The sequence below is a fragment of the Prosopis cineraria genome, unplaced genomic scaffold (assembly GCF_029017545.1).
Source record: "Prosopis cineraria cultivar Desert tree isolate PC_DT_omini unplaced genomic scaffold, ASM2901754v1 PC9, whole genome shotgun sequence".
In the NCBI taxonomy this organism is placed as follows: Eukaryota; Viridiplantae; Streptophyta; class Magnoliopsida; order Fabales; family Fabaceae; genus Prosopis; species Prosopis cineraria.
This window is the reverse complement of record NW_026555340.1, coordinates 29,659,107-29,684,544: the sequence shown is the minus strand read 5'-3', so window position 1 is coordinate 29,684,544 and position 25,438 is coordinate 29,659,107. Positions and strand designations below refer to the sequence as shown.

Below are 25,438 nucleotides of genomic sequence, written 5' to 3'. Positions count from 1 at the left end.
GAGAAGGATGTTTGATGGGCAAATTGATCAAATTATGAAGTTCTAAAGTAAAGCTCGGCTCTTTAGGCATGGGTGTAAAACACAATTTCATTAAATTTGATGGAATTCACTTATCTAGAGAACCCTCTCCATTCACACCAAACACAAAATTATAGATTTTTCTTCCTTACACATTTCTCCTTAAAATTCATTACTACCAAACAAGCCATAAGGCGTAAAAAAAAAAAATGATTGACATAAAAAAGGTCACTTGCAATGAGCATAGCATAAAAAAGGTCAACAAAAGGATGACTATAATAACACCTTAAATTTTTTTTTTTGGGGGGTGGGGGACATTACAAGGAAAAGAAGAAAATAGAAGGCACAGCATTACAACAACAGAACATATATTACAACAAAAGCTTGATGGTGAAAAGGTTATTTTCTCCAGCATAAAGATGATCAAATAGCATCTTCTTTCACCGAGTGCTTACTCAATTCATCAACAACTCAGGACGGGGAAGAGTGGCTAAACCACTGCCATGTTCAGTTTCTTTCGGTTACACTCAACCAGAATTCTCCACATTTCTCTCCTAGCAGGCAGCAAACAGAATCTATTCGGAGGAAAAGCTAACATCAATACTTGCAGCACATCCTCCAACCTCGTCCAATCATTCACAATCCAAGACACTGGCTGGAACAGTTTAATCTGCAGTAAGTAAATCCCGCACGACCAAGAGTAAGAAAATGTAGTTCAGCAGATGCAGTGGCAAAAGCAAATTAGGATAGTAACTTTGAGAGATCAGGAATAAGAATTTCGCAGCTTAGCATTTCATTGAAGCGACCAAATAAGTAGTCACATTTTAAAGGACTAGGACTTTGGGAACAATATGCAGGGTTTAAAGTGCAGACGGGTGAATGGAAAGCTCAAGCCCGTGGTTTGGAGTTAAGAGGAAAATGCACTCAGAATGCTGCGCATTAAAAGAAACAAAAGAACAAACAGATCTAAGCAAGTAAACATGTTTGGGTGGACAGTAATAACGAGAATAAGTCTATGGCAGTTGATTAAAAAATGCAAACATTGTGGTCAACTAATTTATGTTTGATTATGTAACTCAAATAACCAATGTAAAAAAGCAAAACCAAAGGACCGATCACAAGGATCATAAAGGGAATAAACAATACAGCTAGAACTTACACCAAATAAAGAAATGAATAAAAAGATTAACACTTCTAGTTCAATAGTTCAGGTTACTTTACTTCCGAACTAATTTGTTTGAGTCTCAAGATAACTCGGTAAAAAGTCCTGAAATTTTGCCCTCCCTCTTTTTGCCAGTTCCTTGTAAGAAATAAAATCAATCTTCCTCATTACTTAGAAGTTATCACAACAGTCTAGCCAATTCTGTCATGTACTAAACCAAAAGGCAACCATTTAAAAGACATTAATAATACCAATCATGATGGCTTTGTTTTTCGCTCCACTTTTGTAATGCGTCTAAGCTCTTGAGTTCGATTCTTCATATCTCTGCAAATTTCCCAATAACATTACAAATTATTGCTGAAAAATTCTCAGTTCATTCAACAACTTTATAGAAAGAATGCTTGCCTTTGTACCAAATAGACAAAAAGATAAAACACAGGAAGTAGCACCAAGGTCAACGCTCCAGAAGCCAAATAGAAGATACTCTTTTGCTTCTGCAGCAAAAAGAAAAAAAAGAAAGTACCAGGAGGGATAATTAATGGCTTTGTTAATACATAATAGCATGCTATAATGACTTAGCTATAATTAACCTAGAAATTTTCAGGAATTTTGATATGCTGGGATTGAAAGGTAAAGACCATGCTTGATACTTGTAGACCTTCCTAGGATAGAAGTACTGCTTGCATGTTTAAATTTAGAAGTGGATAAGAGCTACCCTAAAGAACCAAACAGAAAATGCAATGATATATAATTGCAATAAAAGGAGGAGATAATTAGAGTTAATCAATAAATAGAGGGGATTGGGTAGATATATAATTAGATTTTAATCATATTGAATTGAATGGAATGGAATAGACTCTCCTATTTTTTCTCTTCTCTCTGTTTCTACTCTCCTTCTGTCTCTCTCCTTTAACCTACCCCTCTTCCTCTCTCTATCACTCTTTCCTACTCTTTCTGTCTCTTCCCTATTATATTTCTAAACAGAGGGAAAGTTTATTCCATTCAACTCAATATGATTCTCACAAAAGCTAATTACAACCTATTTAATCCCCTCCGTTCACCCAAGGCAATTAACTAACTCTAATTAACTCTCCCTTTTATTACAATTATGTTTCAGTTCATATGAGGTTTTTCTCCCCGGAAGTGCTTCAATAGAATGGATAACACCTAACAATGTGGATAATTTATGACAAGGAGTATAAAGCCACGAATCTTTCAAAGCCATTACAAATTAGTAGTGACAACTTTCCAAGTAGAGACATTGAAATAAATAGGTGTTTTAGTAATGCAATTTAAAAAGAAGAGAGTTGGATCTTAGCATCTTACCCTGCCACCTCTAACGAAGGGTTTCTGTTTACCTGAGCAGGTGTGGGCATCACAAAATTGGTGCAGAAACAATTCTAACAGCAGACCATGACATCATCATGAGAAACAAATTAAAACCAGTGAAAACACAGATAGAACACCTTCAGAAATTATAAGCATACCATGAAGGCGGCTTGCTGAGAGACCCCCATTTAAGGGAAAACAAATATCTGCAAGACTCTGTAAACAAATTGTGGACATGGATTGGGTTGAAATATTCAGCATTAGTGAACAGTGCCAAAATGCAGGCGAACCAAAAGGCTATAAAAAAAAAAGGAGCAACCTCACATAGGTGACGATTTCTCCCTGCAGCTGCCGGATTACACTTGGTTTTAGAGGTCTTAGTATAAATCACAGCATCACAATGCAATGCCCCGCATAAATCAGCAAGGCACTTGCCATGACTCTGCATTTAAATGTAGCAACAAAGAAGTCAAGCTTAAAAACAACAAAGCTTTCAACAATTATGATGTGATATCAACTGTAGCAATGCATTCAAGGAGAGCTTGAAGCTTTTCTCCAATGGGCATAAAAAGATTTTGATATAACCCTGCTCTGAAATTAAATTCTCAACAGCAAAACAGAACCAAGAAGTAATAAATGAGGGAAATTCTGAAGTTTTGCTATTAATGAATAAATAGAACCGAATCAGTGTTGCAAAAGGATTTTCCACTGATTCTGGCCAAAACCCTATTCCCTATCAATAAACAAGATACACTGAATATAAACCAGCAATACATAACCATAACAAGTCTCTCATTGGTGTTCGAAAGACCAGCATTCTCCTCTCAAAACATTCTCTGAGTGCCCTTCCAAAACACAACGAAATAGTAATGTAAGCCAAAAGGTGACCCTAGCATCTAAGCTGAGTCTACAGCCACACCACCCACATCATTACTTACTCCTGATTACCAGGACCCTTCAGATAATCACTTTGATCTGCTGGATCCTTCTTCTTTGTCCCCTGTTCCCCCCTCAATTTCCTCTTATATGTTTTTACAAATTTTCCAGCTCTATCAGATTTCAATACCTGTGTACGCCATTTGAATGAGAATTTGTTGTACAGGAAATGCATATAAAACTAGAATGAGTTTTTGACATCCTCCCACAGATTTGTCAATATATTCTTTCTCAAGATAAAGGGGGAGGGGGGAATGAATGAGTGGTTTGTAACAAAAAGTCTTGAATTATTGTGTTTGGCCATATATAATATAACTGAAGTATCACAACTGACTGTTAAAGGAAACAGTATATGATCAGCCACAAAAATAGGTCCCAAATAGAATACTGAAATGACATTTAGATATGACAGAAATGAACAATAAATAGAAATCTGAAATGAAACGTAAGGGGGGGGGGGAAGAACACTGAGAATCAGTGTCAGCTGTAAAGGCAACATCAACAATAAAAATCAGATACAGAAGAATCAGAATACAGAGAGGAAATCAAGAGTCATGGCGTCAAAATCTCCTTGGTTTGGACGTCTCAGCGTCCATGAGTAGATAAATAAACTCAGCCAAAAATTTTAGAAAAATAGAATAAAGGGAAAATTGATGTTATGGACCTGCTAAGATAATTATTTTCCATAAGTAACCATTAATCAGTAGTGTCATGGCTCTTGACCAAATTAAATACACTAAGGCTTAATGGGCCTTTAAGGATTTATATCATCTATGGCAAGTAATCACAGCCAATCTTCCTTACACTAAACTCATCTAGCTGAATGAGAAACATAAAGATGAAAGCTTGCACTGCACGTGTTAAATGAATGATTCAAACACAATGAGACAGGGAACGAGAAACTACATACTACATTTAGAAGATTGTGGTGTCTGTTATCAAAATGCTGATCAAGAAATTTTTCAGCACGGAAGCTTTTCTTACAATATCCACACCGCCATTCATTTATATCAATATAAATTTTATGCTCTTCCTGATCCCTGAATATATTATAGTCGGGACGAAGTCTGCATTTTGTCGGGAGCTGATAGTTTTCTCGCTCCACAAATGGCATCAAATACTACAAAACCAACATAAGCAACATAATCATGGAGGTGGACGTTCAAAATGCACTCTTCATACTGTACAGTGTAACAATGATGACAGAAAAACATTTGATACCTCCTCAATTATTTTTGAAGCTGCCCTACTTCTTTCTCTAGAGCAATGTACTTCATGAGCGTGCTCTTGCCCATGTTTATTATGCCTGCATGATAAATCATATCAATTTGGGCATAAGATTGGATGACGAGGCCACTTACAGTCCATGAAGAGGAACAGTGCTAGACGGCAAAGATAAATGCCAAGTATCATAATGAGCTAAGAACGAAACTCAAACGTATCAGTATCAAAACCATGTTATGAAAGTTAAGCGATGAAACGTATTGGGTGTTGAGCAGTAACAATAATTGCTGCTCATTCTCATACCTTCCACCAGCAGATCCCTCATAAACCTGGAGCAAATATTTCAAAGATGGAACAAAGCAATGTCAGCTTCGCATCTCTAGGCAATAAACCACACGCACAAGTGAAAATGAATATGATATATTTCTTGCAAATCCTAATTAACCTAAAGATATCTTAGACTAACGATGTTGAGCTTGGAACCCATATGTCACCTCTATTGCATAATTAAATTTCACATAACACGGTTTGCAAAATTCCAGAGTAGCCAATACTGATGACGAAATAAACCACAGATAATTTTCTTGCAGCAAAATCATTATTCAACAAAACTCCAAGCTTTAGTCCATCATAACTGCGCAGCCAATTACCAAGTCATCGTATTCGTAGAGACAGCATAGTATAAAGATAACCTGGCTTTCATGTAAGAAAGGCGACGATGAAGAAACATCGACGATCTCAATAGAAATCGTTATTAAGATGAAGAAAATTGAAGCACTTGTTGTGGCCCTCTTCATCTGCCACGCACTCTTACGATTTGAACGCCGGCCCCCTCTTCTGCAAAATGGTTTCCTCCGTAGGGCCGGGACGGAGACATTTAATTAGTGGATTTCAGGCCAATATGTTTTGGATTTTTTATGCTCCGAGAAATGCCAAATTTTCGCGAGGTTTTCGAGTAACTGTCAACAGGCATTTGATGGCGAAAAAATTAAATCTCGCGTATCCAATTTTTCTTGTTCTTGCAAAATAGACATAGATATATCATGTATTGTAAGGGGGAAAAAGGCATGGTTATATATATGTTCGCTTGATTTTTGGTGAAGAATCAAAGTGTCATGACCCTTTGAATGTAGGCATGTTAAAAAAAAGTCTCCTTGAAAGTAAATTGCCATCAGATAATTCAAAGAATTCTCAACACCTTTTATCATAATTTTTTAAAAAAGTCAATTGACTTGCAAGAGCAATTGCGATGAGTTTACCACAAATGAGCATCAAATTCACTATGATTACTTGATGAAGTAAGTACAATGAGATGTTTTTGTAATAAAGTGAAGTAAATAGATTGAAAAAATTACCTTAAAAACAAAGTTTATATAGAGAAAACAAGTCACACAAGGTGAGGTTAAAAACAACATACGATCAGGATTTAAATAGTTTACATTGCGCAAATATTAAGTAAATATAGCAAAGTGTTTGGAATCTTTAACTACGTGCTTGCTGCTTATTTATAACAAATGGCAACAATGTGCTCCCATTTGAATTTGGCACTTGGTACTAATGAGAGTAGAAAACCATCTTTGCCTCAAACTGCTTAAAGGTGTTTAATCATGTAATGTTGGCGAGTATGGATGTACTAAAATGCTTGAGTAGTGGGAAAAATGCCCACAACTCAGTTAACTTTCCCTAAAACATTTTGCTTCATATCTTCACCTAGTTGTATTACAATTGGGTAGAAATCCCCCCCCTTTTTTTTTTAGGCTTGTGCTTCATGGACTTTTTGCTTTTAGGTGAAGTGCTCCAGATTTAGTATAAATAATATATTATTTAAAGCAACATCCAATTCAAAATAGATATTTAAAACTATACAATTTATAAAATTCATTTTAAATTTAGATGCGTAGGCTTGGAATTGGAATGAAATAATACCAGCTTAAATTTTTATATGCATGGAGCAATATGCATGCTTAATAAGATATATATTTATATTTAATTAATAAATTAACTCATTAAGCAATAAATTAAGCAATAATTTTTTAAAAAAAAAACAAGGGTAAGAGTCTTCTCGTGTAGGATAGGTGGGTGTATTGAACTCAATTTTGGATGCCACATGGCAAAAAAAAAAAAGGTTAACACAATTTGTTCAGGTAAACAAATAACAACAAACAAGCAACACGTGAAGGACAAGGTAAGGTAATGGGAGATTAATTTTTAAGAATTTAAAAATAAAAATAATTTAAAATTGAGTTTAAAATAACGACAGCCCTGTACAAAAAGTTAAATAATATAAATAATCCTTGACTCAAAAAATTATAGCATGAATGCTATGACAAGGCATATACATCAATAAAATTTCCATGGCAACTTACGAATAATATTTTTGCATTCTTCTCCTAAATAAGAATACATACAGGCTTACTTTATTACTCAAATGCAAAAGAGATCCTCGGCATGCAGGTGCTCATAATTTCTCTGAGTATTTAACTAAGCCATTGTAACTTATTTTATTTTAATCAAATTTTTATAATCTGACAGATTAAATATATTGATCTCTAAAAATTAATATTATTAAATTTTTCTGTTTAAAAAAAGAAATTAAGAACTTTTATATTTTTATCAGAATATTATATAGCTTTTTAACTACTTATATAATCTCTATAACTCGACATTTATATAATTTGGTAATGTTTTCTATTTAATTTTTATAACAGTATAATTTTCATAAAAAATTAACAAAAATGTAAATATTATATTAAATCACATTTTATTCTTTTTGTTTCTTGCCAAAAGTTTGAATCAAATTTTATATAATTTGGAAAGTGTTTTTTTTTGGAAAAGTTAATGATTCATTAATATTTTTCACTTTTATGATTAATATATTTATTTGATTAAATGATAAGGACTTGATCAAAAATAAAATAAAATAAGGAGACTTCATTCAAAATCAAAGGAAAGGACTTGCAAATTGATTTTCCCAAATGTAAAACTATACAAATGAATACAAAGTAATGTAGATGTTTATAAGCATGATATGTAACACACCAAAATTTTTTTAAAAATAATTTAACTCAACCATAGTTGGGTTACAGCCACCTAACACATTTTTATATCAATAATTTTAATATAAAATATTTTATAATTGGCTTCAACTCACACACTATAACATTTCAGATAAATTTTTACCTCCCACATGCTATTAGGCTAAATCACATTAGTCCATCCTTATACTCCAAACAAGTAAACTAAATCACATTTGTCCATCCTTATACTCCCAACAAGTAAAATAAGCAATTTAGTCAATTTTCAACACAAGCCAGTTATTTGACCTTATAATCATGCCATTTTAATCAATCCAAAGTAAATCTAATATTAAAATTATAGTCATCCAAATTGTACCAAAAATAGAAATAGTTTGAAAGGATGATTACATTTATATATTCATATAATTGACAATAAACAAAAAGCCCTAATATTGGCAATATAACACATTATAAATCATAAATTAAATACCCAAAAGAGACAGTGGATCTATACCACTAAGCCTCTGGGACTCCTCCACGTGTCACTCATGGCTCTTCTCCTGAAAATTGTTAACCACATAATGAGACTCAAAAGTCCCAATGACCAAAACCAATTTATGATAGTGTATACAAACAGTTAAGTGTGTGCTTACTAAGTAGAATTAAAAATAATATAATTCCAACAAATATAAGAAATATTATAATAAACACAAACAACCATCCTTATATCCCTCCATTAACCTCGAGCCGTAGCCCTCACTCGGTGCTAAATTACCCGACCAAAGGTAGATTAGCCCGAGCCCTTACAAGCCACCTATTGAGCTCCAATAGGGGCGTACCACGTGGCACATAAATACAACAATAATAGCAAGTCTCCCAACACCTCCCACAATAATTAAACAAATTCATAATAATATTGCACAATTATACAATATTACAAAATTCATAATTTTCTCATTAATCACCTAATTAACAAGAAGTAACACTAATCACAAATTAAAAGCATGGTTACCTTGTGGCTTTTTCAATAAATTATTCCTTAAAATTTCTCTCTCACCACAATCTTCACCAGTAATACAATCTACAAATAACATATTATTTATAAATATTAGTTTCAATTTTTGAAACTAATAAAATAATTCTAATAATAGAATTAAAAATATAACATAATTTCTAATCTCAATCTTAATACAAATCTATAGTTAATACTATTAAGTAAAATTTTTAAATCCTCTTTTAATTATCAATAAACATTAATAATCTAAAAATCAAATTTTAAACTAATTTCTATTATCAAAATTTTCTTTTTATTTTATAAATTCGTACCTAAAGTACCCAAAAATTAAAAATTAAGTCTCTAGCTTAGAATCATAATCCTATAACCATAATAATTCATTTCTCATCCCAAATAATCATCTAAACCTCAATAAATCAACATATATTTTCAGATCTAGTTTAGAATTTGATCCATAAGCCACAGATTCAAAGATCATCAATAAATTTATACTCTAGAACATTTATTATACTACTGACAATCTCAAAAATCATATTTATTCAACATAAATTCATCCCTCTTCCAGATGTTAAATTTTCTACCACTACAAACTCAGAAACTAAAGAAGAAGGATGACTAAGAAAAAATTTTAGAACACTTACTTAGTCTTAAAAAGCTTAAAATCACATCCTAAATATCCTATTAAAAACTCTTACCTTAAAAACTCAGATCTCTCGCACCGATGAAACTAGATGCTCTTTCAGTCTCAGCTCACGCACACGAAGAATGAAGAAACGAAAGGAAACAGGTGAGTTTTTATAAAAATTCAGTGGGTCCCACACATTTTTTTTATTCTTTTCTCTCTCTTCTTTCTTCTTCTTTTCTTTTTTTTATTATTTTATTTTACTATTGTTACTATTGAGGCGGCGGCCGAAAGCATTCACGTTTTCTTCCTTCTTCTTCGTTTTTTAATTTTTTTTAATTTTTTTAATTTAATTTTTTTTAGAATTATATCCTAAGTTAGATTTAATAATCATCTCTTCCTAATTTTCTTACCTCTAAATATTATTTTTTTTTATTTCTATTAACCCAAATTAACTATTAAAATTCAAATTGAGATGTTACATGATACATCATGCATTCATTGTACCCTGTTTTATATTGTATATTTGATATGAATATGTCAAGCCTTTTCCCCGCGACATCTCTGCATTGTTATTTTTTTTTTTGGGGACAAATGTCACTGAATTATGTTAAAATATGAGCTAAGGTAAACTAAGATTTTACTTTTGGACCAAAATCAATATTTCAACTAGCTGCTACCCAACTAAAAAATAACTCTTGCATTCAGTACCATAGATGTAAACATTGTATTTTGCTCAAGTTTTCAAGTGTAAATTATAAATTAATAAAAACATGATAAATAAAATAGAGGAATGAAAAATGTAACAGCCCTCCTGGGTCACCACTGCCTCTCCAGGGTCTTTTCCCAGGCGCTGGACAACACACATGTCACCACATGATTGCCGGCTTTCCCACTGGTGGTACAGTGGTTATTCCTCACCCCACCCTCGCGGGGGTCTTTTGGAACCTCCCCAGACTCGAACCTCCAACCTCTACCACCTTAACGAAGTTGAGGCGAAGTCTGGTACCATTGAGTCACTCAATGGTACCAGACTTCGCCTCAACTTCGTTAAGGTGGTAGAGGTTGGAGGTTCGAGTCTGGGGAGGTTCCAAAAGACCCCCGCGAGGGTGGGGTGAGGAATAACCACTGTACCACCAGTGGGAAAGCCGGCAATCATGTGGTGACATGTGTGTTGTCCAGCGCCTGGGAAAAGACCCTGGAGAGGCAATGGTGACCCAGGAGGGCTGTTACATAAAAGGCGCCTTTTATGTAACAGTACGGAGCCACCCCTTGGGCCTCGACTCGGTACTGGACTCTGGCCCATCACTGGACCAAAGCCGACTTTCCCACAGGTGGTACTGTGGTTATTCCTCACCACTGCCTCTCCAGGGTCTTTTGGAACCTCCCCAGACTCGAACCTCCAACCTCTACCACCTTAACGAAGTTGAGGCGAAGTCTGGTACCATTGAGACTCAATGGTACCAGACTTCGCCTCAACTTCGTTAAGGTGGTAGAGGTTGGAGGTTCGAGTCTGGGGAGGTTCCAAAAGACCCTGGAGAGGCAGTGGTGAGGAATAACCACAGTACCACCTGTGGAAAGTCGGCTTTGGTCCAGTGATGGGCCAGAGTCCAGTACCGAGTCGAGGCCCAAGGGGTGGCTCCGTACTGTTACAAAAAAAGGAAGAGCTTTTGTGATAATAATAACAATAATATTTTTCACCTCAAAATTCCCTTAATTGTGATCTCATTAAAGTTGACTTTTTTTAAAATGAAAATTTAAAATATTTGAAATCTAATTTTAGGAAATTATGCCTTGAATAGGATTTGTTTTTAATTAATTAAGAAAAATTTGAAATCTCAAATAATAAAAAAGATTCAAAATAAAAATTACCTTTTTTTATCCTATTATTAAATAAAAGAACCCTCGTTAGTATTTATAAAAAGGTAGGGAGAGGAGGCGACAAATCACAAAAAAATTTTAAAAGGATAGAAAGTCAGGTGAAAACGATATTTTGAAGGTGCAAAGGTAGAAGACTTTTCTCCTATTCTTTTTTTTACTCTTACAATGCTTAAGTCTGATTAAGTGATTAAGAAGGGGATTTAAATCATTTGTATGCAATCTATCTATTGTAATCCTCTTTCTTGTTTTTTTTTCTCCATCTTGTGCAATATCACAAGAATATATTCGAGAATTTGTGATCCCATCTTCAGAAATCATCCTTACAATAGTTGGATTATTATATCAGGGATATCAATCCAAAATCGTGCTTCCTTGTCTGCACCCTCATTTATTTATTTATTTGTTGTGGATGTATTTACATTAATTTTTTTTCCTTTATGCATAACATGATGTTTGTCCCAAAAGGTGTGTGATTGGTGGATGATCTCAATCAACGTTGTTAATGTTACTTGGCCATGGGATTTTGGTTTTTCACATTTCCTAATGATTTTGAATTTCAATTGATTGATATGCTTGAGTGATATTAAATCACTATAATTATTAGTTAAAAAAAATTCTCTTTGTATATTAGTTTGAAAAATAGTAAAATTTATAGACACGTTTTAGGTTATGTCATGGGTGATAGTAAGTTATTGTGGATATTTAAAAACTTTAAATGAGATATCATGAATGACATTAAGTTATCATAAGTAAAACAATAGTAATAATAATAATATTATTTACATTTTTATGGTGTCTCATGAATGATACTAAATTATCATGAATACTTAAAAACTTTAAATAAGATATCATGAATGACACTAAGTCATCATATGTATTAAATTTTATATTTAAAATTTTAAAATTAAATTATTCTATGAAAAAAATTCACTTTGAAGATTCTTTACGATTTGTCATGAGTAATACTAAATTACCGTGTACACCTAGAAGCATCGACTAGTGGATTGCGAGTAATACTAAATCACCATAGGTTCCAATATTTGTTAAATTTCCCTCTCTTATGCATTATTAATAAAATAATAAAATAATAAAAACTTTAGCATATTTTAGGTTATCTCATGAGTGATATTAAATCATTGTGGATTTCTAAAAGTATTAAATGAGATACTATGAATGACACTAAATCATCGCAAGTATCTAATTTTATATTTAAAGTTTTAAAATTAATTTATTCACTTTGAAAGTTCCTTTAAGGATTTGCCATGAACGATATTAAATCACTGTGTGCACTTAGAATGTCCACCAGTGAACTTAAGCGATACTAGATCACCGCAAGTTTCAATACTGGCTATTTTTCTTTTATCCGAAGGAACATCCTTATGTCATTTTTTATTTGAAAATAAATATAATTATATAACAAAATAATCTTCTCTTCATAAAATAAATTAATAAAAATTAAAAGAAAACCTAAATAATAATATTTCGAACTATGTAGATTTTGATCCTCATTATAGGGTACGTAGGTTTTAGGTTTTGATCCTAGGTCAAGTCCTTTCATGTAAATAAATAATTTATTTTCTTTTATTTGTTTTCATGTGCAATCAAGGATAGCTAAGATATTATTAAAATGTTAATTAATTTACACGATCAACTTAGAGTAACCATTTTTATGAACGGGTGTTGTGAGGTGTTTAATACCTTCTCCATGCACAACCGTCTCCCGAATCCTATTCTGATTATTAGAGATCATTTTATTTTTTAAAAATTTTTTAAAATTATCTTTTTAAATTTTAATGGTAACTCTTATATTTATTGATCATTTTTTTTTTAAGAGATCAAGATATAGGCGCCACAATAGATAAAGTATCTAATTTAAATAATGTCTCTAAAAAAACACAATTATGATATGATAGGTCTCTGAGTTTAGAACATGGCGCATGCTTTTTGTTTCAAATGTGCCCTTCCTGAAGTCCAACAACCAAGGTACCGGGGGACTGGGGAGCGCTGCCGCGCTAGCGAGGGCCAAAAAAAAAAAAAATGGGGAAGAAGACGAAGAAGCCAGGGAAAGGCAAGGAGAAAACAGAGAGAAAAACTGCGAAAGCAGAGGAGAAGAGAGCTCGCAGGGAGACCAAGAAGCTTTCCCCGGAGGACGATATCGATGCCATATTGGTAATCCTTTATTTCTTCATACTGTCATCACTGTAGAAAATGCTGAGCTTGTTCAAGATGATGAAAACTCCGTGCAATGACATCCCATAGAAGTCCCATGCGATGCGTCGTCCATGATTACTATTCAGTTTACTGTGAAATATTTTGTACATGCTGGACCTCGATTGCGGCTATGTTCATATTTTTACCACATTGGTTTTCTCATCTGGAAATTAATCCATGCGAGGGAGAAAGAAGTTCCTCGCGTACTTTTTCCACGCATGTAACTAGAAAAAATTGATCTTTGCCGCCTCCCAGTTTTGTAAACGACCTTTTGCTTCATTGGGTTCTACTGTGTGATGCCCAGAATGGCGGCAGAAATGTTGCCTGGTTTGTATAGTACTAAGTTTGGGCGGTTGGGATCTCCGCCCTTTCTAAGGGCTCTGGTTTGATTAATTTGTTTCTGTTATGGCCCTTTAACTTTTTAATTCCTAAATTCTAAATTCCTGTCACCTTTTCAATTTTAATTCAGGAACAATCTCTCATTCTTTCTTTTCCTTGTGATCTTTTATCTGAAGTTTTAACGTTTGGTTTCATTCCTATCTAGCACTTGCTGTAAACTAGGGTTGCATCCCCCCTTTTGGTTGATTTATCATCAGTTTCTGTTTTGTCTAAAGCTGAAATCATGCTCCAAAAGCATCATGACAGTTGACGGTGCTTGATTTTTTTGGAAAATGAGTGTTACGGTTAGATTGATCTGTGATGTAGTTTATTGTGGAACAACTCCGTTATGTGATTGTTATGAGTCCTACATCGAGGAGCCTCACAAGTGGTGTGGGGTTTATAAGTTCAAGGGGCTCTCCCACCTAACAACTAGTTGGGTGGGTGGTGGTAATACTCTCTTTAGGTTTGTTGTCTCAATAAAGGCCTTGTACGGAGGGTTCAAATTGGCTGCAGTTGAGTGAAGTGTTGTGGAGTGAGAGCTGCCGGAATTATAGGTTTGGGGGGCACTCCTACTAGGCTAGTCTTTTAAGATGGACTTTCTCTTTGGGCTTGTGCTTGTCATATTAGTGTTTTCATTGAGAGTCCAATGTCATGAAAAGGGCTACCTACAGAGGGTTTGACTCGCAGAAGGCCGAGTGAAGTGTCGTGAAGTGAAGCTGCTGTGGACGTAGGCTCTTGATGGGGTGGCACTATCATGAGTCTCATATTAGAGAGCCTCACAAGTGGCATGGGGTTTATAAGTTTAAGGGGCTCTTCTACCTAACAGACTAGTCTATTGGGCGGTAGAACCACTTTCTGTGGGCTTGTGGTCTCGGAAAAGGCTGCTCATGGAGGGTTTTGACCAGCCCCAATTGAGTGAAGTGCCATTGAGCAACAGCTGTTGGAATTATTGGTTTGGGGGGTACTCCTATCAAGCTAGTTTTTGGGGATAGGCTCGCTCTTTGAGCTTGTGCTCGTCACAGTGATTCTTTTCTATAAAAATTTTTACATGATTAAATGTGTTTGTTTACAGTTAAATATACAGAAGGAAGAAGCCAAAAAGAAGGAAGTTCAGATTGAAGACAATGTTCCTGCACCTTCTCCTCGATCCAACTGTACGGTAATGCTTTAGTCCTGGTTTATCATTAATTACAAACATGTTCAATTTAAGTTCACAATCTCATCTATCTTGCTAATAAAAATTTAGTGAGAATATAAGGTTTTATCAATGTCTCTTTTGCCCACTTACACAGCTCACAGTTAATCCCTTGAAAGAGACAGAGTTGATTCTTTATGGTGGCGAGTTTTACAACGGTAACAAGGTCAGATTTTAATGATAGTCAAGATAATGCTATATTGAAGCATTCTGGTGTAAGTAGTTCTGTTTATATTTTGATGAATACCATGTGATTTATTCAGACCTTTGTCTATGGTGATCTTTACCGATATGATGTGGAGAAGCTGGAATGGAAACTAATTTCAAGTCCTAATAGTCCTCCCCCTCGCAGTGCTCATCAGGCAGTTGCATGGAAGAATTATCTTTATATTTTTGGTAAGCTTTCACCTAGTTAGTGAATGTCTGCATTGCAGACTCCTTTTTCCCCATAGTATATGTCACTTCATTTTATTCATTCTTCAGGCGGTGAATTCACATCTCCAAACCAAGAACGATTTCATCATTACAAGGTAGGACTTGCTTAATCTTACTTCCTTGATGTCAATAAATGCGGTTCGATTTAGCGGTTGTGACTATATAGAAAGAGATTACTGAAAGTACTGCTTACAATCTTTAGATGCTTCTTTTGAATGTTTATTTGTGTAGGACTTTTGGATGTTGGACTTGAAAACAAATCAATGGGAACAACTTAATTTGAAAGGTTGCCCAAGTCCACGCTCTGGACATCGAATGGTAGGCTCATTTTACTTTGAAATGATCAATGTATCAATCAATGCTAGTTACTTGTGAAAATGACAGATTTAGAAATCATGAACCAAACAAAAATTTGGTTTGCTTAATTTGGGACATGATCCTCTTCTTTTGGTTACATTTTTTTTTTCCTTTGACTCACCTTATATCGTGCTGCTGTGCTGTGATGTAACTGTATATAGAAATGTTCTTCAGTTGATTTCCTCATGCCCTGTAAATATGTCTTAAATATTCAAATGATACTGTGCTGTGTACCAGTAACCTGACAAAGCATATGCTGCGTCTATCTTCTGTGAATATATGCTTTCTCACAGAAAGTACATAATGTATGCGCACCCACAAACTTGTGTGTGATTATTTATCACACGTCATTTATACATATTTCTCTTTGTCAGTTTAGAAATATATATGTTTTCTGGTTTATAATTCCAATATCATCTCTGTTGTAGAAATTTTATATCTGAATGTGAGTCTTCCCCTCTGGGTGGGCTATGCCATTTATGAATGGCTGTATTCGTCTTGTTATCTGTCTTCATCATATGCATTTCTATTCAAAGAATTTTGTTCTTTTACAGGTATTGTACAAGCACAAGGTTATTGTTTTTGGCGGCTTCTATGACACTCTTAGAGAAGTGAGGTTGTCAATGCCCTTTATTTATTTATTTATTTATTTTGAACGTGGTGGCTTCTATCACACAACGCTCTTCCAAAAGGAATATGGGAAATGTTGTTGGTGCTTTTTGACTTACACATCATCTAGATGTAAATACAAGGAAATAATGGCTGATAATTACAAAATCCTAATTAAGATAATTAGGATTTGTTTAAGATATTAGGATTATTTAGTAGGAATATTTGAATAAGGATTTTATCCATTAGAATTAGGATTTATTATTTATTTTATTGTTATCTTAGATATCAGTATTTTTAAAATTAGATTTAGATTTAGGATTTGAGATTTGGATTTAAATTATTATTATTTTTAGAGCTCTATAAATAGAGCTAGGTTTTTTGTTTGTATTCAGTTTTTGAGTATTATTGAATAAGAGTGATGTAACACACACACACACTTGCACGGTGCTGGATAGAGGGAAAGAGTAGAGAGAAATCAGAAATAAGGAGGGAGAAATGAAGAAAATGAAGAACAAAATAGTAGGGGAGCAATGGAGGGAGATAGACACAGAGAGAGGGGGGGAGCTTCTAAAATTCAATCACGGTAATTCATTCATCAAAGGTGTCTTACAAGAACAAAGCCTACTTTATTTAAACTAAACTTTCCTACCTATTAAGGAAACCTTATCACTTGTCTATATAAAGCTAACGTTCAGATTTTCCTTCTAACAAAATATTAAAATAGCACTAAAAGAAGCTACAAACTAGGTAGGTTTCTTACAAGCTAAAGAAAATACAATAATGATAATATACTAGCCTAGATTTCTTCCTATAAGAGATTTCTTCGAAATATATTAATTCTCATATTTCATCAAAGAGTTTTCGACAGTTTTGGCCTTTTCCCTCCTTCTTTCCCCCTCCTCCTCTCTCTTTATCTCTCTTCCCTCTCTCCTTTCCCGTTTTATATCAATTTGGTACTAAAGCCTAGTTTCACCTCCCTTCCTTGTGTTACTTTTCTGGTTGAGATTCATAAAATAACCCAAACCTTTCCTAAAGCCACAAATCATCATATTTGAGGAGAAATTTTCAATCCATATATTCATGATTTTATATGTGATATTATCATGAATGCCCATTCAGGGAGTGCCAAAATTATCACCGCACTCTACCTCGACGTGTTGGGCACCCACAATAGAACAAAGGCTACTAGAGGAAAATAATTGAAGAACGATGACAATACTAGTATGCATATGACCAATGGTGTGGCTATGAAACATGTCGCATGGTTGAATATGCATGACAAATTGCTGAGGATGAAAGTTTTGATGCTAAATTTAAAAGGTGAATAATTAAGGTCAAATGCTGCATTGCTGAATTCAACAGTGAATTAAGACATCAAATTCAAGAAGTTGCATGTTGGATTGAAAAAAATAAAGAAGAGTTTCCAAAAAAATTTGGAATTGCTAAATCAGCATAAACAAGCAATCAAGAAGGAAGATGTTGAAACTCTTACCTTAAATTTAAAGGAATCTATAGTAACCCTTGTGGAGCCTAATCATGAGAGTGGTCTGTCCATTCTAGCATCTTTATCATTATAGGCTATATTAAAAACTTCACTAAAGGCTCCTCTACTTCCTATACAAATGGCACCTTCCCAAGTTATGATCAACCAGAAACAATCTTGCCTTGCTACAAATTCACCTCATCGACAAGTTGTGCCTACCAAGAATGTCCTGGCATTTAACGGGAAGCTTCAACAATATCTTGTCTACTGGAAAGGGTTCCCAGAATTTCCTTATAATCAAGTTCATCTTCCATATGACTTACTCCGTCGCTACCTCACCTGTTGGAAAGGATTTCTAGATCGGCGCAACCCTGGCTAAGATATTATCCTACTTGTCCCTCCCCGACTAATTTGTGCCTTGACGAGTTCTTCAAGCGGTGGAGAAATGATGGAATATGGGATAATGATTAATTAAGATACTTAAGATTTATTTAAGATATTAGAATTATCCATTAGAGATATTTGAATAAGGATTTTTTCCATTAGAATCAGGATTTATTATTTATTTTATTGTTATCTTATATATCGGTATTTTTAAGATTAAATTTAGATTTGGGATTTGGGATTTGAATTTGAATTTGAATTATTATTATTTTATTATTTTTAAAGCTCCATAAATAGAGTTAGGTTTTTCATTTGCATTTAATTTTGGGTATTATTGAATAAGAGTTTTTGAGAGTTTTGGCTTCTCCCCTCCTTCTTTTTCTCCCCTCCTCCTTTCTCTTTATCTCTCTTCCCCCTCTCCCTTCCCATTTTACATCACATCAAACATTGAAATTTTAGGTTCTTTGTCTGTTCCTTGGTGTTCTTTAGTTCTTTGACTTTGCATGTAGGACTTGAATTAAGATCTTCAGAGATACACCTAGACTACATTATCTCTGCCAGCTGAAGATTAACGGACCTATTAACTGACTATGCAGGTACTACAATGATCTATTTGTATTTGACCTCGATCAATTTAAGGTAACATTTGAATTTTGGCTTACTGTGCAATCAATCCTCTAATATGCTATCAATATTTCTGTCTGAGTTTGACTTCAGAATGACATGCTGTACAATGCAATAAATTCCTATGCCTTACTATAGTTAATACCAACCTGATTTTGTGCTGTAGTGGCAAGAAATAAAACCTAAGCCTGGTGCAATGTGGCCAAGTGGGCGGAGTGGTTTTCAATTATTTGCTTACCAAGATGAGGCAAGTAAATTATCACTGTCACTTTTTTGGAGCTATTGTATTTTACATTACTTGATTCCTTTTAGACATGCTTGTGTTTATTAGCGTGACACATTATCCATTTGACATTGTAGATTTTTTTGTACGGGGGCTATTCAAAAGAAGTTTCATCTGATAAGAGTATCTCCGAAAAAGGCATTGTTCATTCAGACATGTGGTCCCTTGATCCTAAGACTTGGGAATGGAATAAGGTGATAGGTTGGAGTCCAATATTCATTAATTTTTTATTTTCCTCAACTTAGGCTAGTTTAAGCTTCTAATTTGTGCACGGTAAGACCCTGCACTCCAAGAAATGAACACAATTTCTTCTGGTGACATAGTTGACTTGCTGCACCTTCTCTTTTTAAATGACCAACGATGGAATTGCTTGTTTAGATCTTATTCATTTGTCTTGATTGTTATTTCTTTTGTGTGCTTGTGCATGTGGAAGTGCAAACATGCGTAAGGTATTTTAATTTATTTTCACCCAACTGATTTATTTCATCATTCCTTCTCTTCCTTCTTCATAGGTCAAGAAAAGTGGAATGCCTCCAGGGCCTCGTGCTGGGTTTTCCATGTGTGTCCATAAGAGGAGGGCTGTGCTCTTTGGAGGTGTTGTGGATATGGAAGTTGAAGGTTAGGTTTTCTTAGGGCATTTGCCATTTCCATCATTTTGTTAATTGTTGCGAGCAATTAGTAACAGGTGTAACAATGAACTTAATTTTATGTACTTTATTTTGAAGGGGCCAATGTCATATGTCTATGCTTGCTATGAGGATAGTTTCCTGATTTCATTTATATTTTTCAGGTGATAAAATGATGAGCCTGTTCTTAAATGAGCTTTATGGCTTTCAATTAGATAACAATCGCTGGTGAGTCCTGTCCTAATATTATATTAGTATATATTTTCTGAAGTTGTTTTTTGCCCTTATGAGATTAATTTCTCTCATTTGCTTTGCAGATTTCTTTTATCTTTTATCACAACGTGTTCTTTATTTTTTATTACTTTTGCATGATTATTTTGTTCCATATATTGGCTAGAGTTGAAATGTGATATCATATTTGATCCTCTCTTCTTGAGCTTGTCATTGATTTTATTTGTGTTTAGGTATCCACTGGAGTTAAGAAAGGAGAAGTCAACGAAAGATAAGGTAGATTAAAAACATTCCACTCATGTTCTCTCATAAAAAAACTCTACATTTTAAAAGCCAACTTTTAGAGGTTTTGATGTAAAATGGGTTTTGCAGTTAAAAAAGAATGAACGGAAGTCTATAGATGGTGTTGATGACAAAACCAATCCACAATTGGAAGCAAGAGAAGAAAATGAGGGTTCGGAATGCCAAGAAGAAGCAAGCAATGCGGGAGTCAACATTGATAATGTATCCCAGAATATTAAATCAAATATGAGTATTGTTGATAGTGCAACAGTTGAATCTGCAAGAAACCTGCAGGAATCTGGTGTTAACTTGGACATTCAAAGTTCTTTGCCTGAGGTTCTCATTGTGGGCGAACAATTTTATTTCACTGCTTTCTTTTTGCACTGTTATTGATGTTGATTGATAAATTTTATGCAAATTTTCTAGGTCGTGAAGCCTTGTGGACGTATTAATTCCTGCATGGTTGTTGGGAGAGATACATTATACGTATATGGTGGGACTATGGAGATTAAGGATCGAGAAATCACTCTTGATGACTTGTATACTCTGAATCTTAGCAAACTTGATGAGTGGAAGTGCATTAAACCGGTTTGTCACCTTTTCTGAACTAAATTTTACAAAATCATGCATAGACAAAGTACTGTAAATTCAAAGAAATAATTTTATCACCAGTAAACAAAGCTAGAAAAGGCAAAAGGGAAAAGGCAGACTAGAAATATGCCAAAAACCAGTTATTAGAAAAGGCAGTAACCAATAACCACTATTTTGTTGCTTGTCATTCTTAAAGTTGCAGGAGACCTCAGTTGTCTCATTGAATATCATCAGGAAAATTTTCTAGTAACATTTTTGTCAGAAATTAGACCTATTAAAATGGCTTGTCTGCTATAAGATATTGTGTAAATTAGTGAATTTAGTTTCATATAAAATTGCATTGCTTTATTTGTAACAACCTGACTCAGATTTTCTTTAACCCAGTCATCAGAATCTGAATGGATGGAGGTTTCAGATGATGATAATGAAGATGATGAAGATGATGAAGAAGACGGTGAAGATGAATCTGATGGCGATACCCTAAGTGATGATGATGAGGACAAGGAGGAGGTGGTACTCATTCTTCGAAAATCAAACTGGAAAAAGAAATCTAACTTCATGGTTCACACCTTAAATCTATTGAGGGTTTGGGGTGGGAAGAGAAACAGCAGATATGTTTGTTATTCAGTGGTTTTAAATGTTATGTCTTTTGCAGCCCACATGTCCGTTATATTTAAGATTGACCTATCCTTTAGCAAGATTGAGTTATAACCCTATGGAATCTTGCCTCTTCTTTTTCCCTTTGTTGCTTCAGCTGGTTTGAGTTGTTGGCTCTTTCCACAATATTGATTTTGCATTTTTTACAACTTGAAACATTCTTTTGAACAAAAGCTTACGTTGGAAGCTGCTCTTGCTGGGTTTGCATTGATCAGCAGCTGGGTCAACAAGTGTTAGAAGAACCACCTGCTTCTCTATCCAAGCTCATATGGGAAGATTGTATTGGGGTCACTAAGCCCCGCATCTGTACTTTGTAATCTGTTTATTTTCTTACCTTTTAATATTAACAAAAAGTCTGCTTTGGAAACAGTGAATTCGAACATATTATTTAAAGCATTTCTTAGGTTTTTTGTTTTTCATGTAACTCAAATTGCCATACCACAATAATTTTCAAGTATATATTTATATAGATGAAGTCTCTGTCAGTATGTCCTTTACAGCATGAAGCTTCCCAATGAATTAATTTGACCTTACTTTTTGGGTATTATTTCAGAATGAATCAGCTAAAGTGGGAGATGCTGTTGCTTTGATTAAAGGTGGGGTGAAAAATCTGCGGAGAAAAGAAAGAAGGTCACGAATAGAGCAGATCAGAGCAAGCCTTGGCTTGTCAGATTCGCAAAGAACACCAATGGTACATCAATAGCTAATGCCTATGATTATAGATTGAAGATAGTGAATGTATTAACCTATGAATTTCATAGATTTTTCTTCATGTGAGCTCTTCTACCTTCGCTGATTGTGTGTTCGGTTGTCTTTTTGCCTGTAGAAAAAAAATGAAATATCTGTTGGTTTCCAATCATGTCTTTGTTTTACCATGCTTTTTAACTGATTATTTGTTGCATATTTGACGTAAAGCCAGGAGAATCCTTGAGGGATTTCTATAGACGCACAAATTTGTATTGGCAAATGGCTGCTCATGAGCATACTCAACACACTGGAAAGGTGTGTTCATTACCTGTCTGGGTCATTTTTTTGGTCCATTGCATTTATCTGTAAAAGTTTGACTAGTTTTCCCTAACATGAATTATCTTTTGTCTAGAATTTCTAGACGTTGGTTCTGTCAAATTTTGCATCTGCTTGAGAACTGAAGTACCACCTTCAGGAGGAAAATAGGGATTCAGTTGATTTGAAGTTCTCCTTAACCTATTGGCTTGGGCCCTTGTTCTTGTCAATGTTAAAAAATCTTTAATTTATCCTAATTTTCTTGCAAATTATTTGTTATGATGTTTCTAAATAAATTATTTCTTCATTTTTTGGGCTGGATGCATTCTATGTTCAACATGTTAAATCTTTGTCACTGAATCATAGTTCAACTTTCCTATCATTTATGGTGCCTGGCAAAATTGCTGAATAACACCTCTCTCCCTGTGTTGTTTGGGGTTCGGGTTCAAATTTTAAATGAATGTTCTAGAGTTAGTTTAAGTACTTGGCATCATGCAATTCATTTACATTTGACGGAGCACGCACCCCTTGCCTTCGTCTGTTGCATGTTCACCCTCAAGATAATATGATCCTATCGATCATGCATTTAAGTTACATAACGGGTTTCTTGTTTGAGCAAAAACATATTAACATGATGTTAACCACTGATGAACGCCTTCACCTTTGTGGTGAAATTCTGGCCTTGGGTCATAGGAACTCCGCAAGGATGGGTTTGATCTTGCTGAAGTTCGTTTCAGGGAACTAAAGCCTATACTTGATGAGGTAAGCTTGTTTGCCGATTATGGGCCCTTCTGTTCTGCCTAGGATTCAAATTTACACCTAAAAGCCACTTCTTTTGTTGTTTGACATCATTGCCATTGTCTTTCACCTATTCATTTAAGTTTTTTCTCCGGATACTACAGCTGGCCCTATTAGAAGCTGAGCAGAAAGCTGAAGAGAACGAAGGGCCTGAAATTAGTTTAAAGAAAAGAGGCAAGAAGAAAACTAGGAACTAATTTTTTGGCACGAAAATCCGTTGTAATCAAGGTTGTAATTTAATATGCAATTTTGACATAGTTTGATGTCATGAGATGCAGAGTATGTGCTAGGAACTGCATCCATATGCCTATGACTGTATGAGCTTATCGATGATCTTGCAATGAAACCTGACTTCTATGCGTGTTTGGTTTCATGGTTCCAGTTTATAACATGAAACCAAATATGCTCTCTCTGCTGTGTGGGGTATGGACTGTGCAATAGTTTCGCCCCGGGCTTATTCCCTTGCGTTTCTTCTTTTTTGGAAATAGATTTATGGGGCACTCACATTGCACAGCAGAGAAGTCAGTGGCCTTGCGATTAACCCTTAAAGATGTGATTTTTTTGGCCGGGGGGGTGGGGGCGGGTGTTGTTTTAGATTGAAAATTTGTGCATTATCTGTGTCACTGCCAGCAATTAAAATATGAAATTGCTACGACACGAGCATAAATATGTGGTGATTTCTCAAGTTTTGGGAATACTTTTGTTAAAATATTTTAAGCATACCATGTTAAGTTTTAAATTTTTCAAGTGATGATTAAAACTAAGGGCAATGCAGAACGTTCGATGAAACTTTAAGGCGAAAACTAAATGTGAGTCCTGCTTCGCTCTTGAAGCCATTACTTGAAGCCTCTTGACATTGGTTGGGGTGGTGATCTTAGTAAAATGGTTCGACATCTCAAAATTATGGCTGGCTTACCTTTCACTCAATGTGCAACTCGTGCAACAGTTATTATATGATAGACATCAATGACAAAACTAATGTGGCTGCCAAAATAATAATAATAATAATAATAATAACAAAACTAACGCGATCATCTTGCTTAAAGTTATTAGAAAAGCCTGTTCCTGAAAGGGCTGTTGCCTCGCATTTTATCCAAAATAAAATAAAATAAAATAAAATAAAGGAAAGCCTCTTCCTGGTTCCATGCATCAGACATTATCCTCTATTTCATTTGCAGTTATCTTCGGCTTTTGATAGATCGCAACTTAAGGAAGCTATTGGTTTATGATGGGCTGGACACATCCCTTATAATGATCCTGCTCTGATCACGATCGAGTTTAGTTTTGGCCCATATGGAATGTTTATTACATTGTTTTCATATTGCTTTTATTTGATATTAGTTCATTTTTCAAAATTTACACCATGTGAGTTTAAATGAGAGCAAAATTGAAAAATTTAAGATAAAAGTTAAAGAATTTTAATTCTTTCATTGGTCATGGCAATAATGTTGGAACTTGAAAGTGTCATATAAAATGGATAAGAAAAAGTAATATCCTGAGTTCAAAGGTCATTTAGTTAAAAAGTCCACTGAAAAAGGTAATAAATTGTTTTTTCTAGTTTCGTAGGCAAAAAAAAAAAATTGTTTTTATAGTTTTAAAAGGAAAAATACATGCTCTATTTGAACCCAAAAAAAAAAACACAGCACTTTGTATTAAAAAAAAATGAATAACAGTACTTGTTTATGGTGGCGAATCTGCGTGGGCTTTAGAAGATGGTTGAGCGGTTTCATGTGTTCAAATAACCTCACGAAATAATTATGAAGTCGATAATTTTAGTTTGATGGTAATTTTGTGGGAAAGATTCAGATAATTTGTTTTACATTTTTTTGCAAATAATATATATATATATATATATATTTGTTTTACATATTACATATGTCAAGTTGCATAAGGGTAGGGAGAAAGAGAGTTTCTTCACTTTTTTTCTCTCCATTTCTCTTCACTTTCCCATTCTCATCATTCATTAATTTTATTATTTAAAAAATTATTTAATAAAATAATTTAAATGATAAGAATGAGAGAAGTGAAGGAAAAAAAAAATGAAAGGCTCCTCTCTCAAAAAATAAGGCCGGAAATTAAAAG

General features: G+C 34.3%; 2 protein-coding genes across 12 annotated transcripts; one reads left to right on the top strand and one right to left on the bottom strand.

Moving 5' to 3' along the window:
• Nucleotides 1-231: 231 nt before the first annotated feature.
• LOC129320215 (uncharacterized) lies at nt 232-5,675 on the bottom strand. 10 transcript variants are annotated; one of them, XR_008595698.1, is made up of 11 exons: nt 5,362-5,675; nt 4,973-4,998; nt 4,667-4,751; nt 4,356-4,565; nt 2,829-2,951; nt 2,668-2,725; nt 2,539-2,580; nt 1,594-1,674; nt 1,432-1,504; nt 1,240-1,318; nt 232-688 (listed from the first exon to the last, which is right to left on the bottom strand). XR_008595698.1 is itself a non-coding variant. In XM_054965518.1 (10 exons), the coding sequence occupies exons 1-9, from the start codon at nt 5,464-5,466 to the stop codon at nt 1,475-1,477; spliced, it is 792 nt and encodes a 263-aa protein (XP_054821493.1). In that variant the 5' UTR covers nt 5,467-5,672; the 3' UTR covers nt 232-688; nt 1,432-1,474. The 10 variants fall into 10 exon arrangements, 3 of the variants coding, with proteins under 3 accessions (XP_054821493.1, XP_054821494.1, XP_054821492.1); XR_008595697.1 differs by having other exon boundaries at nt 1,586-1,674; nt 5,362-5,674; XR_008595696.1 differs by having other exon boundaries at nt 2,507-2,580; nt 5,362-5,673.
• A 7,469-nt stretch (nt 5,676-13,144) lies between these two features.
• On the top strand, nt 13,145-23,905 carry LOC129320008 (uncharacterized). 2 transcript variants are annotated; one of them, XM_054965136.1, is made up of 20 exons: nt 13,146-13,373; nt 14,869-14,955; nt 15,089-15,157; nt 15,255-15,387; nt 15,475-15,521; nt 15,658-15,744; nt 16,338-16,399; nt 18,859-18,901; nt 19,053-19,133; nt 19,247-19,363; nt 19,682-19,787; nt 19,960-20,023; nt 20,260-20,302; nt 20,399-20,644; nt 20,735-20,896; nt 21,284-21,409; nt 22,110-22,247; nt 22,472-22,558; nt 23,252-23,320; nt 23,461-23,905. In XM_054965136.1, exons 1-20 carry the CDS (start codon nt 13,242-13,244, stop codon nt 23,551-23,553), a joined length of 1,992 nt encoding a protein of 663 aa, XP_054821111.1. In that variant the 5' UTR covers nt 13,146-13,241; the 3' UTR covers nt 23,554-23,905. The 2 variants fall into 2 exon arrangements, with proteins under 2 accessions (XP_054821112.1, XP_054821111.1); XM_054965137.1 differs by lacking the exons at nt 23,252-23,320; nt 23,461-23,905 and adding an exon at nt 22,656-23,038 and having other exon boundaries at nt 13,145-13,373.
• Nucleotides 23,906-25,438: the final 1,533 nt, after the last annotated feature.